At 37.8% G+C, this 23,607-nt stretch overlaps 2 protein-coding genes across 2 annotated transcripts; both read right to left on the reverse strand.

Annotated features, from left to right (window-relative positions):
• Positions 1-1,400: 1,400 nt before the first annotated feature.
• On the reverse strand, positions 1,401-13,785 carry LOC131842313 (GTPase-activating protein CdGAPr-like). Its single transcript, XM_059190853.1, has 8 exons — positions 13,646-13,785; positions 6,519-6,625; positions 6,170-6,249; positions 5,498-5,601; positions 4,269-4,401; positions 3,322-3,481; positions 2,287-2,471; positions 1,401-1,510 (listed from the first exon to the last, which is right to left on the reverse strand). Exons 1-8 carry the CDS (start codon positions 13,652-13,654, stop codon positions 1,401-1,403), a joined length of 888 nt encoding a protein of 295 aa, XP_059046836.1. The 5' UTR covers positions 13,655-13,785.
• Positions 13,675-20,892, reverse strand: LOC131842314 (uncharacterized). The gene is made up of 4 exons (XM_059190854.1): positions 20,781-20,892; positions 20,454-20,696; positions 19,651-20,399; positions 13,675-13,749 (listed from the first exon to the last, which is right to left on the reverse strand). The coding sequence occupies exons 1-4, from the start codon at positions 20,890-20,892 to the stop codon at positions 13,675-13,677; spliced, it is 1,179 nt and encodes a 392-aa protein (XP_059046837.1).
• Positions 20,893-23,607: the final 2,715 nt, after the last annotated feature.

Here is a 23,607-nt window from a genome sequence, read left to right on the forward strand (position 1 = left end):
TCTGGAGTCACGTTACTCCAGACTGATTTCTATAAATATTTAGATTAGGTAGACTATTATTTTTGAAATACTAGCTAGACATTATTAAGTTACTGTAGCCATAATGTAGTAGCCCAAACGTGCCAATGAGGAAGCCCTTGGCAAATGCTGCACCCTGATTGGCCCGTTTGAATTGGATCAAGAAGTGGTCGTATGCCAAAAAGGTGGATTTGTATAAAATCGTGTATAAATCGCTTAATTATTATTATTACTCGTCGTGACAGTTGTGGCTCAAAACGGATCAACATTTATATATGGTCATCTGGCATTAGATCAACAAAAGGCCTCCGGATCAACAAGTGAAAAAGGATCAACAAAAAACTACCTATACGGCACGTCTGAGCCACAAAGTGCCCAAGGGGATATTTATATATATATATATATATATATATATATATATATATATATATATCGGACGATAGGGATCAATGGAAGATGACAGTCTACGTCGACCACAAATAATGCGATAAAGGCAAGGCAATTATGAATATTATTAAAATATACTTTGTGCAAAGTTACGTCAACGCGTATAATTTCATCATAATCATAATCTCCCAAATTTGTGTTTAAATGAATCCTTATTATTGTATATACGTACAAAATTTATTTAAAAAAAAATACGAGCTGAGTTTCTTGTCAGTTCTTCTCATCTCGAAATCATTCCGAACTGACGGTAGATTTGACATATCATATGAGTCTGTAATAGACCTACATGAATAAAAATATTTTGAATCTGAATACATCTATCTATATAAGTATTATTATTTTTTTATATGTGTGCTAAAATGAAAAAAAAACATAATTTATCTATCTATCTACCTTTCCTACTTCAGCCCGAGAGCAGCATGATGTCAGGGCAGTTAAAGTATTTGCCCAGATTGGCTAAGTGACCTGACCTCATGGTTATCTTATCATCCCCACTGGTGCCCCGCCAGAGTAACGCGTTATCGCTAACGGTGGGTGCACCATTTTATTATCATCCATAAGAAAGAAAAGAATGCCTTCCCCACGCATTCTGACGTCACCTCAGAGTGTAAACCATACCGACACATGTCAAGGAAGCTGTCCGTCATACTCTTGAACGGGTGTTGCTTGTGGGGACTGGTCTGTTCGGGTTACGAACACTGATTACACTAATTGCTTTTATGCTGGTGGTCACTCTATTCTCCCAAATTTGAATTTAAAAATTAATCTGTATTATAGTAAACATCTACAACATTTATTTGAAAAGAATACGACCTGAGTTTCTTGTCAGTTCTTCTCATCTCGAAATAATTCCAAACTGACGGTAGTTTTGACATATCAAGTCAAATCTACCGTCTGAGTCTGTAATAGACCTACATGAATAAGATATTTTGAATTTAAAAACATGTACTCGCCTGTGAAACGTATTTTCTAACTGAGTATGCTGCAGCCACTGCCGGTGTGTTGATTGAGCTGGAATCTTCGTTTGCTACCAGCAATTTGTGTCCTGTTCAAACAAGTAATAATTTAGTTACAACAACAACAACAAGAAATGAAATAGTATTAATGTAGCAAAGGATTAAAGAAAACACGCACGTTTCTTGCTCGTTCTGCTTGTAATGAGACAGTTTTCCAAATGAGCGATAGATTAAAAATAAATACAAAACTGCTTGTACTTTGCTTTTGTGCAAAATTTGAATAATGGATTTTCTATTCCATTAAAGAAAACAGATGGAGAAAAATATTGGGATACTTGATATTATACAACTAACTTATGAACAATATTATCGAGGGATAAATAGAAAATAAGAAGGGAAGGGGAAAACTAAGACCAAATCAAGGAAAAAGTTGAAGTCGCGATGTATAGCAACATTGGTGCTTTAATTTATATGGCAAAACAACGTTAGCCAGGTCAGCTAGTGAATAAATAATAATAATAATACTGGACAATTCACAAAACATTATGGGTACTAGACAAATTATTTAAAAATGTAGATATTTTTTTTCTCCTGTAAATCATCATCAGAGAGAATGGTTTTGGCTTCAGTTTTTTTTTTATGACCGGCCGCCTGCCTGACGTCAACCCTCCTTGGGAATAGTAGGTAATAGTTTTTTTCTCCTGTAAATACAAACATAATATACAAGATAACACCTGGACCGATACAAACAATCATACTCATGAATACAAATGTTTGTAACGCGCGAGGAATCGAACCCTCCATCGGAAATTAAGCTCTGTACCAAACCGCTAGACTACCGAGGCCGTCAAATAAATATAAATACCCTTGTTATCCATCTGCAGCCAGTTGAGCACCGGGCCGCAGTTGATGGAGTCATCGGCTATGATCGACAGATGGTGGACGTAGTCTGATATCAGCTGGTTGTACTCCAGCTCGTCCTGCAGCAGGGACGGGCCGATCTTCTCCGCGAGGTTCGGCAGTCCAGACACCTTACGGTCGTATATACATCTACAACAAAAATAAAAATAATTTAGAATTTTAAATGTTCAGCACGAGAGACAGTATAGAAGTTTAACCAAAATCATGTTTGTAATAACTACTAAAATATTTCTTTCTTATATAAATAAATTACTAATTACATTGGTAGTCGCCAGAATTGACATCAGTATGTCTTTTATCTTAAGGCTTATATCTAAGAGTCTATCTATCTAACTTCTATCTAAGAGTAATTCAAGAGGAAGGTTTATATATATAACACATGTACACCCGTGCAAAGCCGAGGAGAGTAGTAGTACATAAAATAACAATGAGGTACACGATAATATAGAAATCCTAAACAGATTTTTTTTTATGTGTTGTATATATTTTCATAACTGAAAATTGCATGCACTTTCTGAAAACTTGTTTATTCGAAATTACAAACAGATACTTCAATTTTATTTAGATACTAGCTGTGCCTGTGACTTCGTCCGCGTGGAATAGTATTTTGAATAGCAATTTTTAATTATTTAATCTAATTATAAAATCCCAAAGAAAAAAGTAACATCGTTCTAGCTTCAAAAATTATAAACTTTCATCCCCTATTTTATTTTAATGGGTAACATTTTTACAAAGTGATTGTCATATTTATTTATATTTATTTAATCAACAACCGAAAAAATAAGTTTCTAATTTCTAGCTATGAAACGATACTTCCATACACCCGTTCATCTCCGCTTACAACCCTCTTTCGCATTAAAAAGTAGCCTGTATCCGTTTTCAGGGTAGACCCTGAAAACGGACTATCTGTGTACAAAATTTCACTTAAATCGATTTAGTAATTTGAGTGAAAAATTGTGGCGCTAAAAAAACTATGCACCTGTGCAGCATATCGTCCAGTTGTAGGAAGTTGTCCTTGTTCCTGGTGAGGGTCCACTCCCTCACGTCCGAGGCCTCCGTCCAGCTGCCGGTCAGCCGGGACTCCGTGGACTCGTCGCTCGAGGAGTTCACGTGAGAGCGGACCTTAAGGCACACCCAACCTGCACACACACGATACATTAATATTTGATCAAATCAAATGAAATCAAAAATAATTTATTCATGTAGGACATTGTAGCCGCTTATGCACGTCAAGTTTTTGGTATTAATATTTTTTCCCTACTTACCTACGTTTTTGTACTTAATCATTACATTTATATGCTCAAATGGCTCTGTTTTAAAATATATTTTTAAATATAAATTTTGTGAAGATAAATAAATATTATTATTACAATTTCAGTGGTTTTGCAGTGTAGTACAGCCTTCTTCCGATGGTCGGGAGTTCGATACGTAGATAAATGGAAACATTTGAATAGAAAGATGGATCTTTATGCGATTAAAATTGAAATAAGCCCTTTTGAATATTCATATTATTTTTATTTTATTTCGGAACGCAGACTCATCACAAGAAGAATGAGGAAGAAACTTCTGTGTTGCTCTTTTAAATAAATATTGTACAGAATTACATTTTTAGAATTATGATATTTATGTTCATAAGTATGATTGTATGTATTTTTGGGTGTTTCTTATGTATAATATTTAGGTATCATGAGTTGTCTAGTACCCATAACACAAGTTTTAGCTGGAATTGTCCTGAGATTATTATTATTATAAACTAAATGTGAAAGTACACATGTATTTATTTCATTTGGAACACTAAGGTTATTTACAAACACTTTAATAAATATTATTAAATCAGAGAGGCCACTTACAGTTTGTCACAGGGCGAAACAAGATAGATTTTTTTATTTATTGTTATATATTTTTATTGTTTGTAGTATTATTTACCTTCGGTGGGATCTGCGGCTTGCTCCTCGCAGGGCACCGTCTGCACGGAGAGTCCTCCCAGCGACACGCGCTCGTAGTGGAAGTGCGCGCACTCCTCCAACTTCGGGAAGCGACATGCCGGCGCCGGTGCAGGCTAAAGTAAACAATTAACAAAAAAATAATTATGTAGTTGTATATATTTTTTTATGGATGATAGTGGAATGGTCCACCTGCGTGCGCTAACGGTTTACGCTGGCGGGCATCACCCATCACCCATCGTGATAAATTCACCAAGAATCGATATACTACACAAAACATAAACCAAAAAGCTTACTGTCTATAGTGCTCATGCACATACATTTTTCTCCCGCGTACAGTTCCAAAGACTACAGCGTGGTGTTCTCAGAAGAGTTTTTTTTTTCGGACTACTCTAGTGTGTGGTGACACATAAATCCCCTCCGATCGATCCCCCGTTCAATTCAAACGGGGATCTAAATTACGACGGTTTGAGCCGAGGTTTGAAACCCTAGCGATCCCTTAGACTGAAGTCGTATTCGTCAGGCGAGAGTTAGCCTTCAGACAACGAGTGCAGATGGCACTCCCATCTGCACTCGCCCCCTTCGTCCGGTGAAGCTATAAAGGCCAGCTGCAGCCAACAGCATTAGAGTAGTCCGGAAAAAAAAGGGTGAGGTTTACCACTTCCCCTCCAAAAGGCTATCAACTTATTTAGAATAGAATAGAATAGAAAATCATTTATTCAAATAAACTTAATTTAAGCACTTTTGAATAGTCATAACAATTTGTTTTTTATCTACCACTCGTTCGGAAAGCTGTCTCATCACAAGAAGAACGAGCAAGAAACTTGTGTGTTGCTCTTTTAAATAATCCTTGTAAGTTTACATTTACAAGTCGAAACGTGTGAATACAAACTACCAACAAGCACTAATTTTTTGGGTCAAATATAATCATGCAATAAGATTAAATCAGTCGTAGTGATAAGAGCAGACCAGTCCCTACAAGCAGCACTCGTTCACGAGTATGACGGATGAGCCAGCCATCACTGCGCTCGACCATATTTTAGGGAGCCCATTGACCCGGCCCACCACGCCGCCACATGTCTGGACATTTTAGTGAGCATGACTACTCATTCCACACGACCACAGCTACAAAAATTACTATATGGTAGTTACAGTATTCGCACTTTACATACATTTCCCAATCCAATCACATAAAAAACAATGTTAACTAACCGTTTCAGCCAAATCGAATGTGACAGAGGACGGGGGCGCCGACTGGCTCATCGACGAGCTCTGGGAGACAGGCGTCACGGCCAGCGCCGTCAGCGATATCGACCCTGCAAATATTAATATATTAAATTAACTACTAGCTGCACCCGTGACTACGTCCGCGTAGAATTTAACTTTTTCTAAAATAAAAGTAGCCTACGTTACTCCATATTACATCAGCTATCTACCAATAAAAGTCCCGTCAAAATAGGTCCACCTTTTCAGAGATTAGCCAGAACAAACAGACAGACAGACAAAAATTGTAAAAAATGTTATTTTGCTGTATATGCCATATTTATATTCATATGCATGTATTAAAAAACTGTTATTTCAATATTACAAACAGACACTCCAATTTTGTTTATATGTATAGATTACCACTTGCAGCGCCGTCAGCTTGTTTGCCATTCCAAATATAAAAAAAATCGCTTAAAAGTTATGGCATTTGTTCATTAGAAATAGGAAGAGATTATTTCTTCTTAAAAGGCCGGCAACGCACTTGCAATTCCCCTGGTGTTGCGGGTGCTCATGGGCGGCGGTAATAACCTACCAACAGGTGAGCCTCAAGCTTGTCTTTGTCCCCTATGCTATAAAAAATAAATCTAAATCACTATATAGATACTATAATTTGTTTACCTGTCGCCTCTCGTTTACAATCTTGATCATTGTTGCTTGTTCTGGTAGAGCTTCTCGAGTCTGAACTGAATCTGACCGATCTGTAAAACAAATACAGTTAACATTAAAAAAACAACGTAGGTACATAATATACATAAAAAGCACCCAGACTCATACAAACAATTATACTCAAACAGATATTTGTACCGAGCGAGGAATCGAACCCGCGATCATAAGTAATGCGTTGTGCTAAACCGTTAGACCACTGAGACCGTCTGGTCAACATTGTCTTCTTGGTAGGAAATTGACGATAGTTGACCATCGAGGTTGTGGCTGACTATATTCTTAGTAGAAAATTAACGATAGTTACCTGTGCAGTCCGGCGGTGGCACAGTGCGTCATGTTCTCCTTGTCAGGCTCTGTGAAGGCGCGAGCCGCCAGTGACTGGCATGACATCACAGACCCGTGTGGGGAGCCCTGGTGGAGAAGACAGAGAACCACTATTAGTAACCAGTATCATACACACGGGAGGTCCAGTGAGGATCTATATAATGAAACAATACGTCCGCTTGTGCTAACCATATACGCTGGCGGGGCACCAGTGGAGGATAAGATGAGCATGTGATCAGGTCAGTTAGTTCATCTTGGCAAATGACAATTTACCACGATGGTTCCCAGGAGGAACCGCGTGGTGGTCAACGTGGCATGATATATTGCTGGCAACAGGGTTATTAGTCCACATTACTAACAAACCCCGTGTCCCTCAGTGAGAACTATATCTTTACCATCCAGGGAGATGGTTTCCAGGAAGAATCAATGGGGTCAACAGTCCACATTACTAGCAATCCCTTTCCCTCATCGACTGGTATTGTACAAAGTTCTCACTGAGGGTTCATCCAGTGTCATGTCAGTAATGGGGACTGTTAACCCTATTGCTAGCAATGTGCCATGTCAGCCAGATCTCCACGAGGTTCCATTGGAAACCATCGTAATAAATTCCTTTGAATTATTACGATGGTTTCCAATGGAACCTGGATGGAAATGGAATAAATGTGAATTTGCCATGATGGGCGACTGACCTGACTTCATCAATATTATTATTCTGCACTAATAAACTGAAACTTTACAATTCTACTTGAATTTGAAGTTAATGTAAATTTCACACATTACATTCTATTTTTTTTATTTCCATAGCCTACTCTATTGGCCGATATTAAGCAGTGCCTTCCTGACCGGGTTGGCGCGTATTCAATTCTGTACCCAATCTGTACTTAAAAAAGATTCTAGTGCATAAAAAACAGAGCTTCCTAAGTCGTCACGGTACAGATTCTCTTTATATCAATACATACGCATATACATGGGATTAATCCGCCAAATATACTTTCTGTATTAAAGTCATATAAATATCTAAACGCATATTTATACCCACTCAGAAAGACATCTTATACTATGAAACATTACAATGTTTGTTTTAAGTTAAACACAAGCAGACAAATAGACAAGCACATATATAAATCATTAACTTGGAAGATGGATGTGCATCTAAAACTGTTTGTTTTGAACAATAAACCACCTCTAAAAACCATGTATTGAAGAAACTACAAATAATCGATCTTATCTTATTCGATTTTTAAATTGTTTCATCTATATAAAATCACATTAAGCTTCTTGCCAAAAGGTTAAAAAAATCACATTAGAGTGACATAGACTGTATAGTAATTACATCCATGCAAAATCAGAGTAAGTAGTAGTAGATAGTAACATAAAGATCTATTCAGATTTTACTCGAAAGCGCTGACAATCATCGAATACCATACCATAGAGCGCCACGCTGGTCACAAAATCTAAATACTCAAGTTTATCGTAACATAGATAAACTCAAGTGGCATGAAGTGTTTACGACAGTTTAACGACTTTTTACGTTATCTCGAGTGGTACTTAACCGACTGTGGCAAAAACTGCGTATGTAATATAGTTGAAACAGTTGTATATGGTTTAATATGTCACAATCACTGTTTTCTTTCCAACTACTCTAATGCTTGGTCGCAACTGGCCTTTACAGCTTTGTCGAAAGATACGGGGCGAGTGCAGATGGCACTCCAAACCCGTTTAAAATTTTTGCTAGTTAATATATTAGTTTAGACAGGAATTTCAGGATTACATCGACATATTATTATGTACCAATAATTTAGAACTAATAACGAAACAAGTTTCAAATATTGTAAGAGTTGAATGTTATTATATATCGACATGTGAACGTGTACAAAAAAACAGCCAATGATGTAAAAGTCAATTACACGCAACAAATAAAAATGGCGCGAAACGCATATTTTGAAAATAAAACAAGCAAATTTTGACATAAAATTTTTTTTTGTTCGTTTTTTACTGTCATAGAAAGGCAAAAGGACTCAGCCCATATATCCATTGTCTTTGGTAGTATTCTCATATTATATTTCCTTCAAATGTTGATATTACCTACTCAAGTATATATTTATGTTTCTAGCTCTTCAATAAATTCTGTATGAAGTGTGGATCCATGTTATGATATATTTTGATGAATTTATCAATAAATATTAATGGCAATACGAAATGTTTGTAATCAAGGAACAAGTGATGCAGTGATTGATCTTCATCGGCCGAACAAAAATCACATGTAGGAGACAAAACCATTTTCGTTATATGCAAATGCTTCTTATATTTTCTATGAATGGACCATAACTAATTAGGTGTCTACTACTAAAATGTTTAAATATTTCAATTTTTTATTCTGTATTCGAATATTTATGTTCGTGTGAGATGTAGATGCCAGTGGTCGAGGTTGCCCTCCCAGATCACAGCACGCTTACGCCAGTAATATTTTTATGCGGCATAAAACAACGAAGTAGGTTAACTGCTGTCTCTATGCGAGACAGAATTTATAATTTTACTACTTTTGTACAACTGTGCAGTGATATATCGCTTCCGTCTAGTCGGATATCAACATCTCAAATAATAATAACATTTTTATTCGATTGTTCAACCAGATTTATTGCAGATAATAAAAAAAAAGTCAGCGAGATCAAGGAGAAACTATTATTCGTCTGTCAAAAGAATTTTATCTATTCAATAGACCTTTTTTAAGAGTCTCGAATAACCCTAAAATAGTCATTACGCTTATATACTTTTTAAATTCCCATAAAATGTCTTATGTGTCAAAGTTTACATTACAAATTGCCCAAAACAATAAAGCTGAGGAAGAAGTATTATTTTCCGTCCATATTCTAAATACACAGATAACCTACACCTAAAAGAACAGATTCCTTTAACAAATCTGCTAAAGACTTGATGAGCCGATGGCAAGATATGATTTTTTGTAGTGGATGTAATGGCGCATCCACCTGCGTTAGTATACGCTGGTGGAGACCAGTGAAACACAATAGGATGCGCATGAAGTCAGGTCATCATAACAAATTCATTAGGAATAACCACTACTTCCAGCGTCAACCACGCGGAAGTCAAACTGAACATGGTACATTAATACCGATGGGGCCAGTAGTGCCACATTACTAACAACTTCTCTTTCCAACTATAATAATAATTACCAAAACCGGCGAAAGCCAAGAAAAAATAATAATCTCAGAACAATTCACACAGCGCCGTCTAGACCTAAGTCAAGCTACCTAAAGCTTGTGTTATGGATACAGATAACTGAAACGAATATATAGATTTTTTTTCTTAAATTAATACATATATATAAATAGAAAACACTCTGTGTGTGACACAAACAATTATACACATGTTTGTGCAGTGCGAGGAATCGAACCCGCGACCATCGGAAGGAAGGCGGTGTGTTAAACCGCTAGACCACCGAGGCCGTCAAACTATACTACACCATAATTGATTTGTAGTACCATTTGAACTATGTTCATGACCTTAGTCGTAACGTACCTCATTAAATAAAGTCTCCAGTTCAACTCTCGCATTAATTAATAAAACGTACATTTCTATATTGACATTCATATTATGTTTAATTGTATAAAACGTTTGCTGACTATTCTCATTTGAAAGACATTGAAATTTATTTTAAGATAATGTTTGACACATCATTTCAATTTTTTTATTTTTTATATTGAGGTATTTTGGCAATTGCCTGGTTTCAGTCCTGTAGCACTGCGACATACCGAGATCTATAGTGCTCGCCTTTTTTTGTTTAGCAAGCTTCGCTACCTATCTCTTCGGAGATATGGTCGGCTACACATACGATGTCTAATAGCATTTCCTCTTCCACTTGGTAAAATCTACAAGTTTTTGTTAAGCCATACAACAGAGCCGGCACTGTACGCACGTGGATTCAGCACGGAATGCAAAGAAGTTTAACTCTTTTAAATGATACGCGTACATGCGTACAAAACCCATACCCGTCATTGAAATATGTGATCTCATGGCTTTACGTCTTTAATGGTTCCGCTTTATTATATGAACTATAAAATTAAACTATAAATTTAATGGCAACTATTGCTGTAACACTGCTATAGCTTTTACTTATTTCTTTGTGAAAGTTGGTCGTTAAACGCGTATTATTGTTTCCGTCACCAGTGTTTGTCAACCGACTTCAAATTGGAGGAAATTTAATCGACTGCATTTTATGTATAATTACGAATATATCGTTAGCACAGAGGGATGCATCAAACCATATTCTTTTAACAACTCAATTTACTAAATTCAAAAAAAAACTCAATCTGCACTTGAAACTATCGTGGTTCTGATGAAAAAACTGACTTTACCGCTGTGTTATCTTTCATTGATGACTGGAAATAGAGAGTTCTCGCTCTCTATCTCCAGTCATCAATGAAAGATAACAGAGTGGTAAAGTCAGTTTTGAGGTGTTAGTTAGAAAGTGGTGTAACCATTGTTATAACCAATACATCACCATCATTAAAACGAAAAAGAAGTAGCTTTAATATATCTGTGAGGTAGAAGAAGATTGCTAAGGTAATACAGACTGATAAACCCATTCCTAGCAATGTACCATGTCAGGATGACCTCCACACAGTTCCCTCTGGAAACCATCGTGATAAATTTTGCCAAGACCGGCTAACTGACCTGACTTCATGCTCATATTATCATCCACTGGTGCCTCGCCAGTGTAAACCGTTGGCACAGGTTGGAGCACCATTATTATGAATTAAAATATGTATGTGACATTATATAGAATACATATTTATATAAAATATTAAAATAAATTATGTATGTGTAACATTTGTAAACATGAGTTTATAATTATAACTAATTAATTATTTACATATATTCTGACTCGTAGATCAAAAGGTATAAAACATAGCAATAGGTCAATGACAAATTTAAATTATCTAAAATCAAGCTCATATAAAAGATCTTTATTTATATCTCGTTTTACCAATTGCATGCTTAGGAAATAATTCTAAATTTAAAAACAAACATGCAAAGATTTCATTGTTAATATTTTATACTCATACTTTTATTCATAGACAATCATATATTTTTTTTCTTTCATACATTTTTCATGCATTAAAAACAGTATAAATAGAAATAAATGCAATGTGATCCCAATTTTAATGTATATTTACTGATAAGAACTAAATCTTTGAATCAATATATAATAATTGAAATTATTCAATTTAATTAAAATCATAAATAATGACTTTTTATTATAAATATTTATTTTCAATCTCTTTCACTTAGTATATTTTGATCCAAAGCGGCAGGAGACGTAATTTACCCCCTTCTGTTGTATTTATAGTCTATTTTTTAATCCCGGACACTAAATTGACAGATGTAAATGTCAAATTTTTAAATAATGTTACCAGCTGGTTTTGTTACTGGAGGGATGGAGATTGTTAATAATGTGATCTAATAAGTTCATAGCTAGCAATATACCATGTCAGGTTGACCTCCATTTGTTTCTCCCTGACAGACATTGTGATAAGTTCATGGTGAATTTACCACGATGGGGTAATGGACCTGACATCATGCTCATATCAACCTCAACTGGTGCTCCGCCAGCCTAAATAGTGCAGGAGCATACACCATTCCATTATCGTCCATAAGAACCCATTTATACTATACTTTTGTTTGTTATCAATATTTCCACCATTATAAAGATAACCAGAAGATAAATAGACATCTCATGACTTAGTGGTTTACAAGTTATTTAAGAGAGACATTCATTATCATCTATGTGGTATAGATTAATAAATAAACTTACAATATTCAACATGACAAATTGGTACATAAACTTTAGCAGAAAATAAAAAAAGATTTAACAAACCACAACAAAGACTATAAATGAGTTTATTTTTATAATTATGAATAATTATGCATATATTTTAACTAGAAATAGAGTAGTTAGTAATTTACAGCTAATAATAATTGCTGTAACCAAATACAGCCACTAAGCAACATATAGATCTTAATAATAATATTATAAATGCAAAAGTTTGTGAGTATGGATGTTTGTTACTCTTTCACGCAAAAACTACTAGAGGGATTTTGATGAAATTATACAATAATATAGCTTATACATCATAATAATATATAGGCTATGATTTACAAGGATATTATGCAAATCAGGTGAAATATAATGATAAATGTTGCAGATGAAGTTGCGTTGCAGCTAATATATAGTAGAAATGTAACTCAGTATAGTTAAAAATCATTATTGGAAACTCCATCAGTGCTATATAACCTAAAATAAAGATTATGAAACAGCTTAACCAATTTGAGGGTGAAACTCACCATTGCATATTGTAGTAAATTTCATTTAACATTTAGTGTTTGTTTTAATTCAAAAGCTATATGAGTAGGAAGTTGTAGACCGTTTGTTAATATTATTTTTTATGAGACTTAGCAGCCATATTAGAATTGAACTAAAGTTGTATGTTGTTGTATTAAACATATGAATCTAAGTTGTAATAGTACTAATAATGAAGAGTGTAATGCAAAATGAATATTTGGGAACAATTGCTTGCAAATAGACCAGGCATTGTATAAATAAAAGTGAATTGTCCACTCCATAACTACTGGACATTATAGTATTGCTACAGGCATAGATATATGAATGAGCAACATATATTATTTTACTAATGTAGTTTATAAGTTGCACTCTAACAATATGGATGAACATACATTTTTTTTATATCCATATCTTGCAATTGGCTGACCAAGCCTATAGCAGATTTGTTGGGGGAATCTATTGTGGAATCTGAGAGGAAACTGTCTCACTTTACATGAGACAGTTATCCAGAATATTTGAAATAAATAAATAAAATAATAAATACCTACTTAAGTATTTAATTAAATAAAATATTATTAATAAAAAAAAAATATTCCTATAATAAAAACAATCCTAACAGTAACCAGATACAGTAAGCATTGGGAACACATTGCATACAGCTTAAAAAGCTTTTTTATATATCATGGCTTTATGACATGACCACTCATAGAAGTGAAAAAAAAAAGGAAATCAAATTAGAAACATACAGACAACATCTAGTGATGGACAGCTACGGCTAGAGCCTCACATTCTGTCCGCAGAGTAACCAGCTGTCGGAGCACACGCCAAACACTCGCCTCATTGTATCCAACTAATTATAACCAATTTCACTATCAAAAGTGCCATTTAGACAATTTTCACTTAGACACAATTTTACACTTATTATACCTTCAAACATAGACAATATTTTTATTTTAAAAACGTTATTTAAAAAAAGCAAATCATTACAAATGTTCGAAATTCAAAAACAGAATCTAAAATGGCACTATTTCTTTGGCATCTCTATTATATCCACAAAATCTTCGTCACAAAGGTTGTTTGGGTACAAAATTACTGATTTAGAATTATTTTGGCACTGTATTTTGGTACACAGAAAAACATTTCCACTAGTATTACACCGACAAGTTAACAAAATTAGTTTCGAAAGCGAATTTTCGCAAAACAAACGAACGCAACAGATTCACGGTCCAGCGACTGCAACTGAGATACGAGCGAAAATTAGTGAAAAAAGCCACTGCTGCATTGCATTTCGACACTAAAAACAATATTTACGCTATAACTGGGGCTACAAAACAAAAATAGGCGAACGAGTTCCACGGTTCCGAGATGCGCACTGAACAACGTCTATAAACATAATAAACAACAACTCGAGGTTATTTCGTGTCGCGCCTCGTAAATATGTCGATAAAATAATAAAACTAAGAGTGAATTAATTCAGTAAAAAGCTTTCTTTCTGTTTTATATACAAATAATAGCAAATAACTCAAGAATTGTAATTCGATTTGACAGTAGTCACCCCGCCCGCCCCCCAGCCCGAATCAGTCAGCGGTCGATGTAGTGTTGCTACCGCGGGAATTTACCCCGACAACGTGGAATAATTTGTATCAGATTACTATCTTTTGCTTAATATATTGTAATAGTTAACGAATTGAGTATAAGCAGAACACTATGATAAATATTTAATTTCCTTTCTGTCTTAGCATTTTTTTAAATAATAAGATGTATTTACAAAAAGAAATGTATTTATACTACTTGTCTAGTAACCCACAACACAATATTGGAACAAGATGGCGCTGTGTGAATTATCCTGAGATATTATTATTATTCTTCCACGATAACGGGGTTCATGTAGTCTCGTTAATTTTTAAATAATAAAATCTATAACCGTATATAATGTGCAATGCATAAATAAATAATTAATGGTAGGGCTATAATCTCTTATACCCTATTATACACTCTTATATATATTGCGAAAAGTACTAATAACTGTGTAGACTATACTACAGTAACTTTAACCACTGTTTTATATATATTACGCAATACAAAATGCCACACACAAACAGAATTCCATGAAACAATAATATATATACCTATAGTTCGATATTTATATAATAATTAATTTATGATTCAGAAAAGTATAATAATACCATTTTATGAGGACAAATTATTTAGGACAGAATAATTAAATATATTTATTTTATAATTTATACACCACAGATAATAGTGTCAAAATGGATGGCCGAAACGTAATGGTAATTACAATATATACTTACACTTTTGTTTCAGCTACACTAACAAAGACTACTACTTTTCTTTTACTTGGAGAAAATCCATATGGCTTATTTCGGGAGTAATACATAATAAATTTAAAGTAATGAACGATTTACTTAAAATATCTTCATTCATATAACTCCACAACAAATACTATTTTTTTATGGATGATAACGGAATGATGCACCCGCCTACGCTAATGGTATACGTTGTCGGGGTACTAGCGTAGTATAGATAAGATGAGCATGAGGTCAAGTCAGTTGGACCATCGTGGCGAATTCACCAGGTATTTATCATGATGGTGTCCAGGCGTGAAGCCCACCCTGACATGGTATATTGCTAGCAAGGGGTTATTAGTCCACATTACTAACAATACCCTGTTCTATTCAAACAGGGAAGTAAATACGACCGTCTACATAAATCCTTATTGTTGCCTAGTCTTTATTTCATTATTTGGTGCTCCACCAGTGTAGTGTAGTGTAGTTAGCGTAAGAGGTGACCATTCCATTATCATGCAAAAAAAAAAAAATTAAATAGGACAGGAGATAGAAGATTGATGACGTTTGTCATTGTTCTTTATCAGATACCCGGAAGCTTTTATGGAATATGTGACGTCGATTGCGACAGAAGAATTCCCGTATATCACAAAGTATAAATAGAGAGAATAAAAAGGTTGCGTCATCCCCGATGGTTCATTAGCCAAAACACAAGTGACTCGTGAAATCGACCAGAAAATGTTGATTTTAATATATGATTAACTGTTCTATTGTAAATACTGTCGACAAACACTAATAAAAGATAGCGCTAGACTGTTCTTCTACCTACCACAGTGACTTCATATGATCTACAAAATTTATATAAGCTAAGTGTTCTGTATGGATAACGATGTACTTTTTTATTTATTTATTCAATTCAGGCTACTAATGGGCCATATTATATATGTATTTAAACATAATATAATAGTATAATTGTCTCTGTGATAACGGCACTGACGACGGCAATCTGCTATGGTAGCGCCGATATACCACTCTCTTCGGCCATGACATTGAGGATCACGCAGCTAGACACGAATCCAGTTGTGTCATACCCACCTTCGTGAAGGAGGACTGGTGGCCGAAGTGGGTGGTGTGGCTATTGCCGTCGATAGTGCCGTGACCGCAGAGACACTTTTATATTAGTAGTATATTTTAAAGTCTGTGGTTAAATTGAGAATAGATTATTATTGTTTATCTTTTATATTTGGGTACTTATGTCCGAATTTCGAACACTGGGCGACCACTAGTTATACTAAAATGAAATACAACACTGAATTCATACTCTAATAATAAAGCAAGTAAAATGGAACCAAATAAACAGAATACAAATTAATAATATTTAAATGTGACCTACTTAAAACATGTGCACAAGTATGTTTCATCAGAGTCGAGTGAATCATGATTTATATTTTGATTTTCCCATTATAAGAGATGTCATAGGGCACTAAAGTCAAATATGATTATATATTAAATCGTTTAATTCAACTAACCCACATGAAAAACAATCAACACAGTCTAAATTCATAACTTTTACAGGAGTGCCTTCAAAGGAGTGTGTACACACAATGAAATTGACTGAGCTACTTATATCCATGATAATGAATATTTTTTATTATAAAAAAAGATGTAAGCATTCTTCAGTATCAGTTCTCTCTCTATTCCGAGACCTTGCGTCCTCTTCACCCAAGCGTGATAGCAATATTTTCAATCAAAATTTTGCCATAAATGGTTTTTAATAGACAGGACCACGGTATTGGCTAGTCTATTATGATTTTACCCCAGATAATTCGTAAGTTCGCAACAAAACTCTGGCAACGTTATGACGTGACAGCAAGCTATTAAAGTAAAAGCATGAAATTAATTTCCGCTTTCAATGGGACCGACGGAATACAAGTGTTTACTTTTAATATTTTTTATTACAACTTTTATCTACGTAACATTTTTTTTTTTTTTTTTTTTTATTGGGTTGTTTGGGCTATTGTCAGATGTGTAGCACCTGTAGCACTGCGACCTACAAAGATCTATTGTGCTCGCCCTTTTCAGAGTTCGCTACCTAGACCCGTCAGGGACAAGAATTGAAGGATATTCTTAGGAGCGATCGTTTTTATCTCCTCGGGAAAGAGTGTAAACTTTCCAAAGGAGATATTTCGTTTATGCATGAGTGGGCTACAACCACATAGGATGTGAAGCGGCGTTTCCTCTTCAGTTTGGCAGAATCTGCAGATACTAGTCGTGCATAGGCCTAGCTTAGCCATATGCTTGTTCAATTTGCAGTGTCCTGTGAGGGCCCTAGTCATCATGCATATGTTGTTTTTACTCAATAGCAGTAATCGATTGGAGTATTTGGTCGAGAAGCCCGATATAAGGTCTTTTGAATGTATTAATCCTGGCATTTCTTGCCAGTGATTCAGTGCTTCTCGTTTGGTTATTAATTTGAGATGTCCCAGTTTTAGGCAACGAGGCACACCACAGAAGGGTTCGGGGCCCAGTTGGACGGTTTTTGCCCCTAACTTTGCCAGATGGTCGGCATTCTCATTGCCTTCAATATTTGAATGCCCGGGGACCCATCTCAGAATAATATTATTTCTGCTTCCTACTTCATTTAGTAGCAGGATACAGTTTCTAATAAGTTTAGAACGGATTTCGTACGAGTTAAGTGCTAGTAGAGCAGCTTGACTGTCCGAATAAATGTATATGTTCTGATTGATGTAGTTGAGGCTTAGGATTACTTCCAGACATCTAATTAAGGCGTAAGTCTCTGCCTGAAAGATTGAGGCGTATTTTCCTAAGCCTATATAGTTGCAGATTTTGGGTTTTACACCACATATTCCACATCCTACATCATCTCCTATTTTGGACCCGTCTGTAAACCAGACTAGGTCATGCTCTGAGTGAGACGGTGTATGGTTATTTTGCCATTCGTCTCTTCCAGATATTTCGATTTTGTAATATTGTACAAAGTTACACTCTGGTGCCATGTTGTCTTCAGGCATTCCCAGAATAGGATCACTCATAATCGAGTCTTGTATAGTTTTTATGGCCAGGGAATGCCAAGATATCCTCCTTTGGGAACTTATTCTGAGCATATTGGCTTTCGCCTTTTCCTGTATGAATAAAGGAAGGGGCGTCAAGTCCAATAATGCGTCTAGAGCTGCTCCCGGCGTGGTGCTCATGGCTCCTGTAATAATCAGACAAGCAATTCTCTGTAGGCTGTTTAGCTTGGTGGCGGCTGTGGATTGGAGGGTTTTCCTCCACCAGATAGCGCAGGCATAGGTGGTAAGCGGTCTCACCACTGCTGTGTAAAGCCATAGGGCAATTTTGGGGTTGATTCGCCATCTGGGCCCCGCTACCCGTCGGCTTATTCCTAGGGATGTTTTCGCCTTTTGAGTTATGTTGTCTATGTGTGTGTTCCATGTCAGTTTTTGGTCGAAGGTTACGCCCAGGTACTTGACTTCTTTGGAGCACTCTAATATTCTTCCATTTACTTTAGGCATGACAAGTTTGTCAAGTTTCTTCCTTTTTGTAAACGGAACAATTACTGTTTTATCAGGATTTACTGATAATTCATTTTCCTTACACCATTTAACTATGATGTTTAGTGCTCTTTGGATGCGGTCTGATATTGTTGTTGCACAGAACCCTCTGACCATGACTACTAAATCGTCTGCGTAGCCTTGTACCTCAAATTGGTTTTTGGTCATAACATCTAAGAGCTGGTCTACCGTTAGTAGCCACAGCAGTGGCGATAAAACGCCTCCTTGAGGGCATCCTTTGGTAGGTCGGATTTCTAACGTACTATTGTGAAGAGTAGTTTTAATGGTTCGATTTGAGAGCATTGCTTTGATCCATTGAGTGGTGGTTTCATCCACTTTCTTGCGGATGAGTCCCTGTGAGATGGTCTCTATGGGCGTGTTATCAAAAGCACCCTCAATATCGAGAAATGCACATAGAGCTATTTGTTTGTCCTCAAAGGCCTTCTCGACCTTGTCGGTGAGTTCGAGCAAGGCGGTCTCTGTGGAATGTCCCTTGCGGTAGGCATGTTGATTCCTGTGCAGGGGAGCATTTTCGAGGATTGTAGCTCTAATGTGTTGGTCCAGAACCTTTTCCATGGTTTTTATTATGAAAGAGGTTAGGCTTATAGGTCTGTGAGACTTTGGCTGCGAGTAGTCTCTTCGACCGGTTTTCGGTACGTAGGTAACTTTGACCTTCGTTAATGGTTCTGGTATAAAACCCCAGGCAAAGCTGGCTCTAAATATTCTTACCAGATAGGGAGATAGGATGTCAAGCCCTTGTTGTAACAGGGCCGGGAAAATTCCATCTTCTCCCGATGATTTATATGGCTTGAAAGATTTTATAGCCCATATAATTTGTTTTGGTCGAAAAATCCTCGCAGCTCTGTTCCACGCCTCATGGTTGGGCTTTTGTAGATGTGAGCTTGGAGGATTCTCCTTATCTCTTGAGATATGAACCGAACCAGGGAAGTGGGTTGTAGATAGCAGCTGTAGAGTTTCTTCCTCTGATGTCGTATAGGTACCATTGGGCCTTTTCATAAGTCCAATTTGGTTATTTGGCGCCTTGGCAAGCATTTTGTGTAATCTGGATCCTTGGGGAGTCTGAGTTATCTCCTCGCAGAAAGCACGCCATGATGCTCTTTTGGCTTTCCTAATTTCGCAGTAGTATTCCGTTTGGGCTTTACTATATTGGGCCCATTCGAAAGGTCCCTTTTTAGCCCTGTTGGATAATTTGCGAGTTTTCTTCCTCAGCTTTTCTAGACTCTTATTCCACCAGGGTGTTTTACATTTGGCGGTTTTGGTTTTGATGGGACAGTTGTTCTGGTAGGCACTTGTTATGCCACTTAGAAGTATGTCCACAGCGAGTTCTAGTTCTAGAGGAGATTTGATACTCTTCGGAAGGTCCGCAATTAGGCTTGTAAGACTGTCTCTGTATTTAGGCCAATCTGTAGCCTTTGGGTTTCTGTAGAGTATGGGGTTTGAGTCTGTTGCAGCCTCAATTGTGAATCTGATGTGCTTGTGATCAGACATGGAGTTCTCATTGCTGACATGCCAATGAGTGATATATTCGGCCAGTTTGTCGGTCGCGAGTGTTATATCTAGTACCTCTTGTCTTGTGGCAGTGACGAACGTCGGTGTGCACCCTGTATTTAGGATTTGAAGACAGTTGGTTAGTATAAAATCATCAAGTGACTTACCTCTGGTGTTGATGTCAGAGCTTCCCCAGTTTGTGTGATGGGCGTTTGCATCGCAGCCCACGAGGAGTTCGGCCTTGTGCTTACGGGCGTATTCCACCACAGGCTGTAGGCCGGTTGTCGGGTCTTTGATGATTTTGTTGTTTTCATCATGTCCAGGTAGGTATGCAGAGCAGACCAGTACTTTTGACCCTGTGCATCCAGGGAAATTGACGAAGGCTGTCACTAGGTCATCTGTACATAGTTCTGGAACAGTCAGAAAATCTAGTTTCTTATTAAAAAGAATGCATGCTCTAGGTTTAGTGCCAGTGGTATTAAAAAGAATATTACCTGAGGCATTGAGGCCTAAAGGCGTGGCTTTGTTGAGCCATGGCTCTTGTATCAGAGCAAGGTCCAGGTCGTTTTTGCGGAAGAGGTTTTCTATGACCGCTGTTGCTGCCATAGCATGATGTAAGTTGACCTGGACAATGTTGGCTCTGATACATTTCTTGCGTGTGGGCGTGTTAGCAGCTTCCTTTCGCCTTCCCTGTGGGACGTGGGCGTCCCTTTGGGTTGCGATTGGAAGCTGTGGCGCTCCTGCCGCGATCTTTCCATCCCGTCTTGAAACTGGGGATCCTCGTCTGCGAGGTCCCCTTTGGCTGGGGAAAGCTGCCTCTGGCGGGTTTGGCGTTGGTGTCTACGCCCTTCGCCGCTTCGGATGGTGTGGGTATTTCTGTGGCAGATCTTCCATTACCGTCCGAAGTAGGCTGCTGTGTAGGCGTGGAGATCCCCTTGACCCGGAACAGGACCTTTTTAAAGCCAAGGTTGACTTTATAGTCCTGTGTTTTGAGGAAGTCAACCGAAGGCTCGTCCAGAGATACGGTCAGGACTGTACCGTTCTCTTCAGCCTTACGGTTGAGTATTTTCCACAGTTCGGAATTTAGGCAGTCATTTTGGGACTTCAGCATTCTGAGTGTCTCATCGACCGACCTTGTCTCCGAACTGGGGATGAAGGCCGTTCCAATGGCTGGTTTGGGCATCGCACTCTCGTCCAACACAGAGAGTTCTGCGTCGGCCCAGGGTTTTAGGGAGGGCGTTATGCTCTCCAGCCATATTTTGGTCGGCTCATTCTGGCAGGTGATTAGCAGCCAACCAGGTTTGAAACTGCAACCTACAAATCGAGGGCCCTTCCCAGCTTCCGTGATTTTGCCAACTTCCCGGAGAACTGAGGAGCGCACCATGCTCATCATTTCGTCCGTCATTGGGGCCGTGTGTCGGATCCCCACTCGGAACGATTTGAGAGCGTCCTTATAGGTTGCAGTTTCCTCCTTTGCGTTTACGTTCGTCCCTGTAGTCGTTACGCGCTGCTTGGGTGCAGGCGTTCGCAACTGGTGGGCCGTATTCGTAGAGCGCTTAGTTGAGCTACTAGTGACACTTGTTGGTGCAAACACCATTGGGCTTGAAGAGCCACCTGGTGTCGCAAGTGCCTGGTATGTGACTCTAGGTGTCTGAGGTACAGTAGGCGCTGGTGACTTTGCAGTCTCCGCTGCCTGGGTACCTTTCCCGGTGGGCGTCGGCTGCGCCACGCGAGGCGCTTTGTGCGTATGCTCCTTTGGGGACACCTCCTCTGACCGTGGGCGCTTGATGGATCTTACCTCTGAGGGCTGGTCTCGCATTGGCTTCCGGCAGAGTTCTAAGGCTTCATCAGCCTTGATGTTGGCGGCTATTAACAGTTTTAGGCGTTTCCGCGCTGCTCCTGTTAACCTCCTTCGTTTTGGTTTTGGCTTTGAGTCCTTTTTGGGCGTTAGACCTAGGTCATCCGTCCCTGTAGGCTCAACAACCATCTCCAAACAGTTTCCGTCATCGGATGAAAGTTCTTGGCGTTCATTTTCGTCCAAGGTACTTCCTTCAAGCAGTTTCTCAATGTCATCGATGATGTCCATATTGTGAGAATATTTAAAAGTCGTCCACTCGATGTCCCACCCTCCTCGGAGCCCGCAAATGGGGATGCCGCAATGGCACCAGGATCTTCTCGAGTGGATCTAGGAGCAGAAAGGTGGCGTCTTTGCGCGACATCGGGAGTTCGGACAACTGCGGCTAGAGAACTTCCACAGTGCCTTACCCCGTCAGCATGGCCGACTACCTTCTCCGAAGAGACCTTCCCACTCCTCGCCGTGCTCCTGTGACGGTAAAGCACTGGACCATTTCCTGAGCAGTGGCTGGCTGCTCAGGCGACCGTTTCGCCAGAAATATGGGCCAAAGGAGGCGTGTTGTCGCCCGGAAGTAACTGCTCCGACCTCCGATTGACTCAACCTCCCAGGATCCCGTCTTCCCCGCTTACGGCGCTCAACTGCGCAGGCCTTAGCGCAGGTAGGTGCAGGAAGCTATTTAAATTTAATAGTATATAGGTAAATATATATAAGAAGGCTATAATTAGTTCCGGTGCTTGCCCAGGCACATTTTATTTATAAATACACTATTGATACAATATATATACATATGTGCTGCAGACTCACCTACTAGGTGCAGCTGATTGAAATAAATATGATAGTTTGAAAGAGAAGAAGGATATATTAATATATAAATAATACGTAACATTTATGATAACATTATTTTTTATAACTGAAGTAATAATAACAACCCAAATAGTAACACAAAAAAATAAGAATGGCCAGATTAGTCTGGGTAGTCTTCATATTTTTTGTGCCACAACGATTAGAAAGCTGCAGCCCAGCATCCCTGGGTAATAAATTCCGGTGAAGACGACCAAGCTAAGGGTCGATAAAAACCCCAACCTCCATCGACAGAATTGGGAGAAGATAATAATAAACCTGGACAATTCAGCGTCATCTAGTTCCAAGCAAAGTTAAACGAGAACTTGTGTTATGAGTAGTAGATAACTGATAGAAATATTTAAATAATTTTTTTTTATAAATACATATGTTATTATCATTACATAGTCTAAAACAAAGTCGCTGTCGCTATGTGTCCGTCCCTATGTATGCTTAAATCTTTATACTATCTAGTGACTAGCTGTACACGCGACTTCGTCCGCGTGAGATTTAACTTTATTTTTCCAAATTTAAAAAGTAGCTTAAGTTACTCCTTATTACATCAGCTACCTGCCAAAAAAAGTCCTGTCAAAATCGGTCCAGCCATATCAGAGATTAACCGGAAC

The sequence above is a fragment of the Achroia grisella genome, unplaced genomic scaffold (assembly GCF_030625045.1).
Source record: "Achroia grisella isolate CSIRO2021 unplaced genomic scaffold, CSIRO_AGI_Agris_v1 utg2156, whole genome shotgun sequence".
In the NCBI taxonomy this organism is placed as follows: Eukaryota; Metazoa; Arthropoda; class Insecta; order Lepidoptera; family Pyralidae; genus Achroia; species Achroia grisella.

What these genes read in the sequence shown, in the direction of transcription:
- LOC131842313 (XM_059190853.1), bottom strand. An exon ending in AGCCGCAGATCCCACCGAAG is followed by an intron (nt 3,482 to 4,268) that starts GTAAATAATACT and finishes GTGTGTGTGCAG; the next exon opens with GTTGGGTGTGCCTTAAGGTC. An exon ending in GCTGCAGATGGATAACAAGG is followed by an intron (nt 1,511 to 2,286) that starts GTATTTATATTT and finishes TTGTTTGAACAG; the next exon opens with GACACAAATTGCTGGTAGCA.
- LOC131842314 (XM_059190854.1), bottom strand. Translation starts at nt 20,892, where the DNA reads ATGGCAGCAACAGCGGTCATAGAAAACCTCTTCCGCAAAAACGACCTG. An exon ending in CTCTGACATCAACACCAGAG is followed by an intron (nt 20,400 to 20,453) that starts GTAAGTCACTTG and finishes TCCTAAATACAG; the next exon opens with GGTGCACACCGACGTTCGTC. An exon ending in TACAAAAGCCCAACCATGAG is followed by an intron (nt 13,750 to 19,650) that starts GCGTGGAACAGA and finishes GGTTATAATTAG; the next exon opens with TTGGATACAATGAGGCGAGT.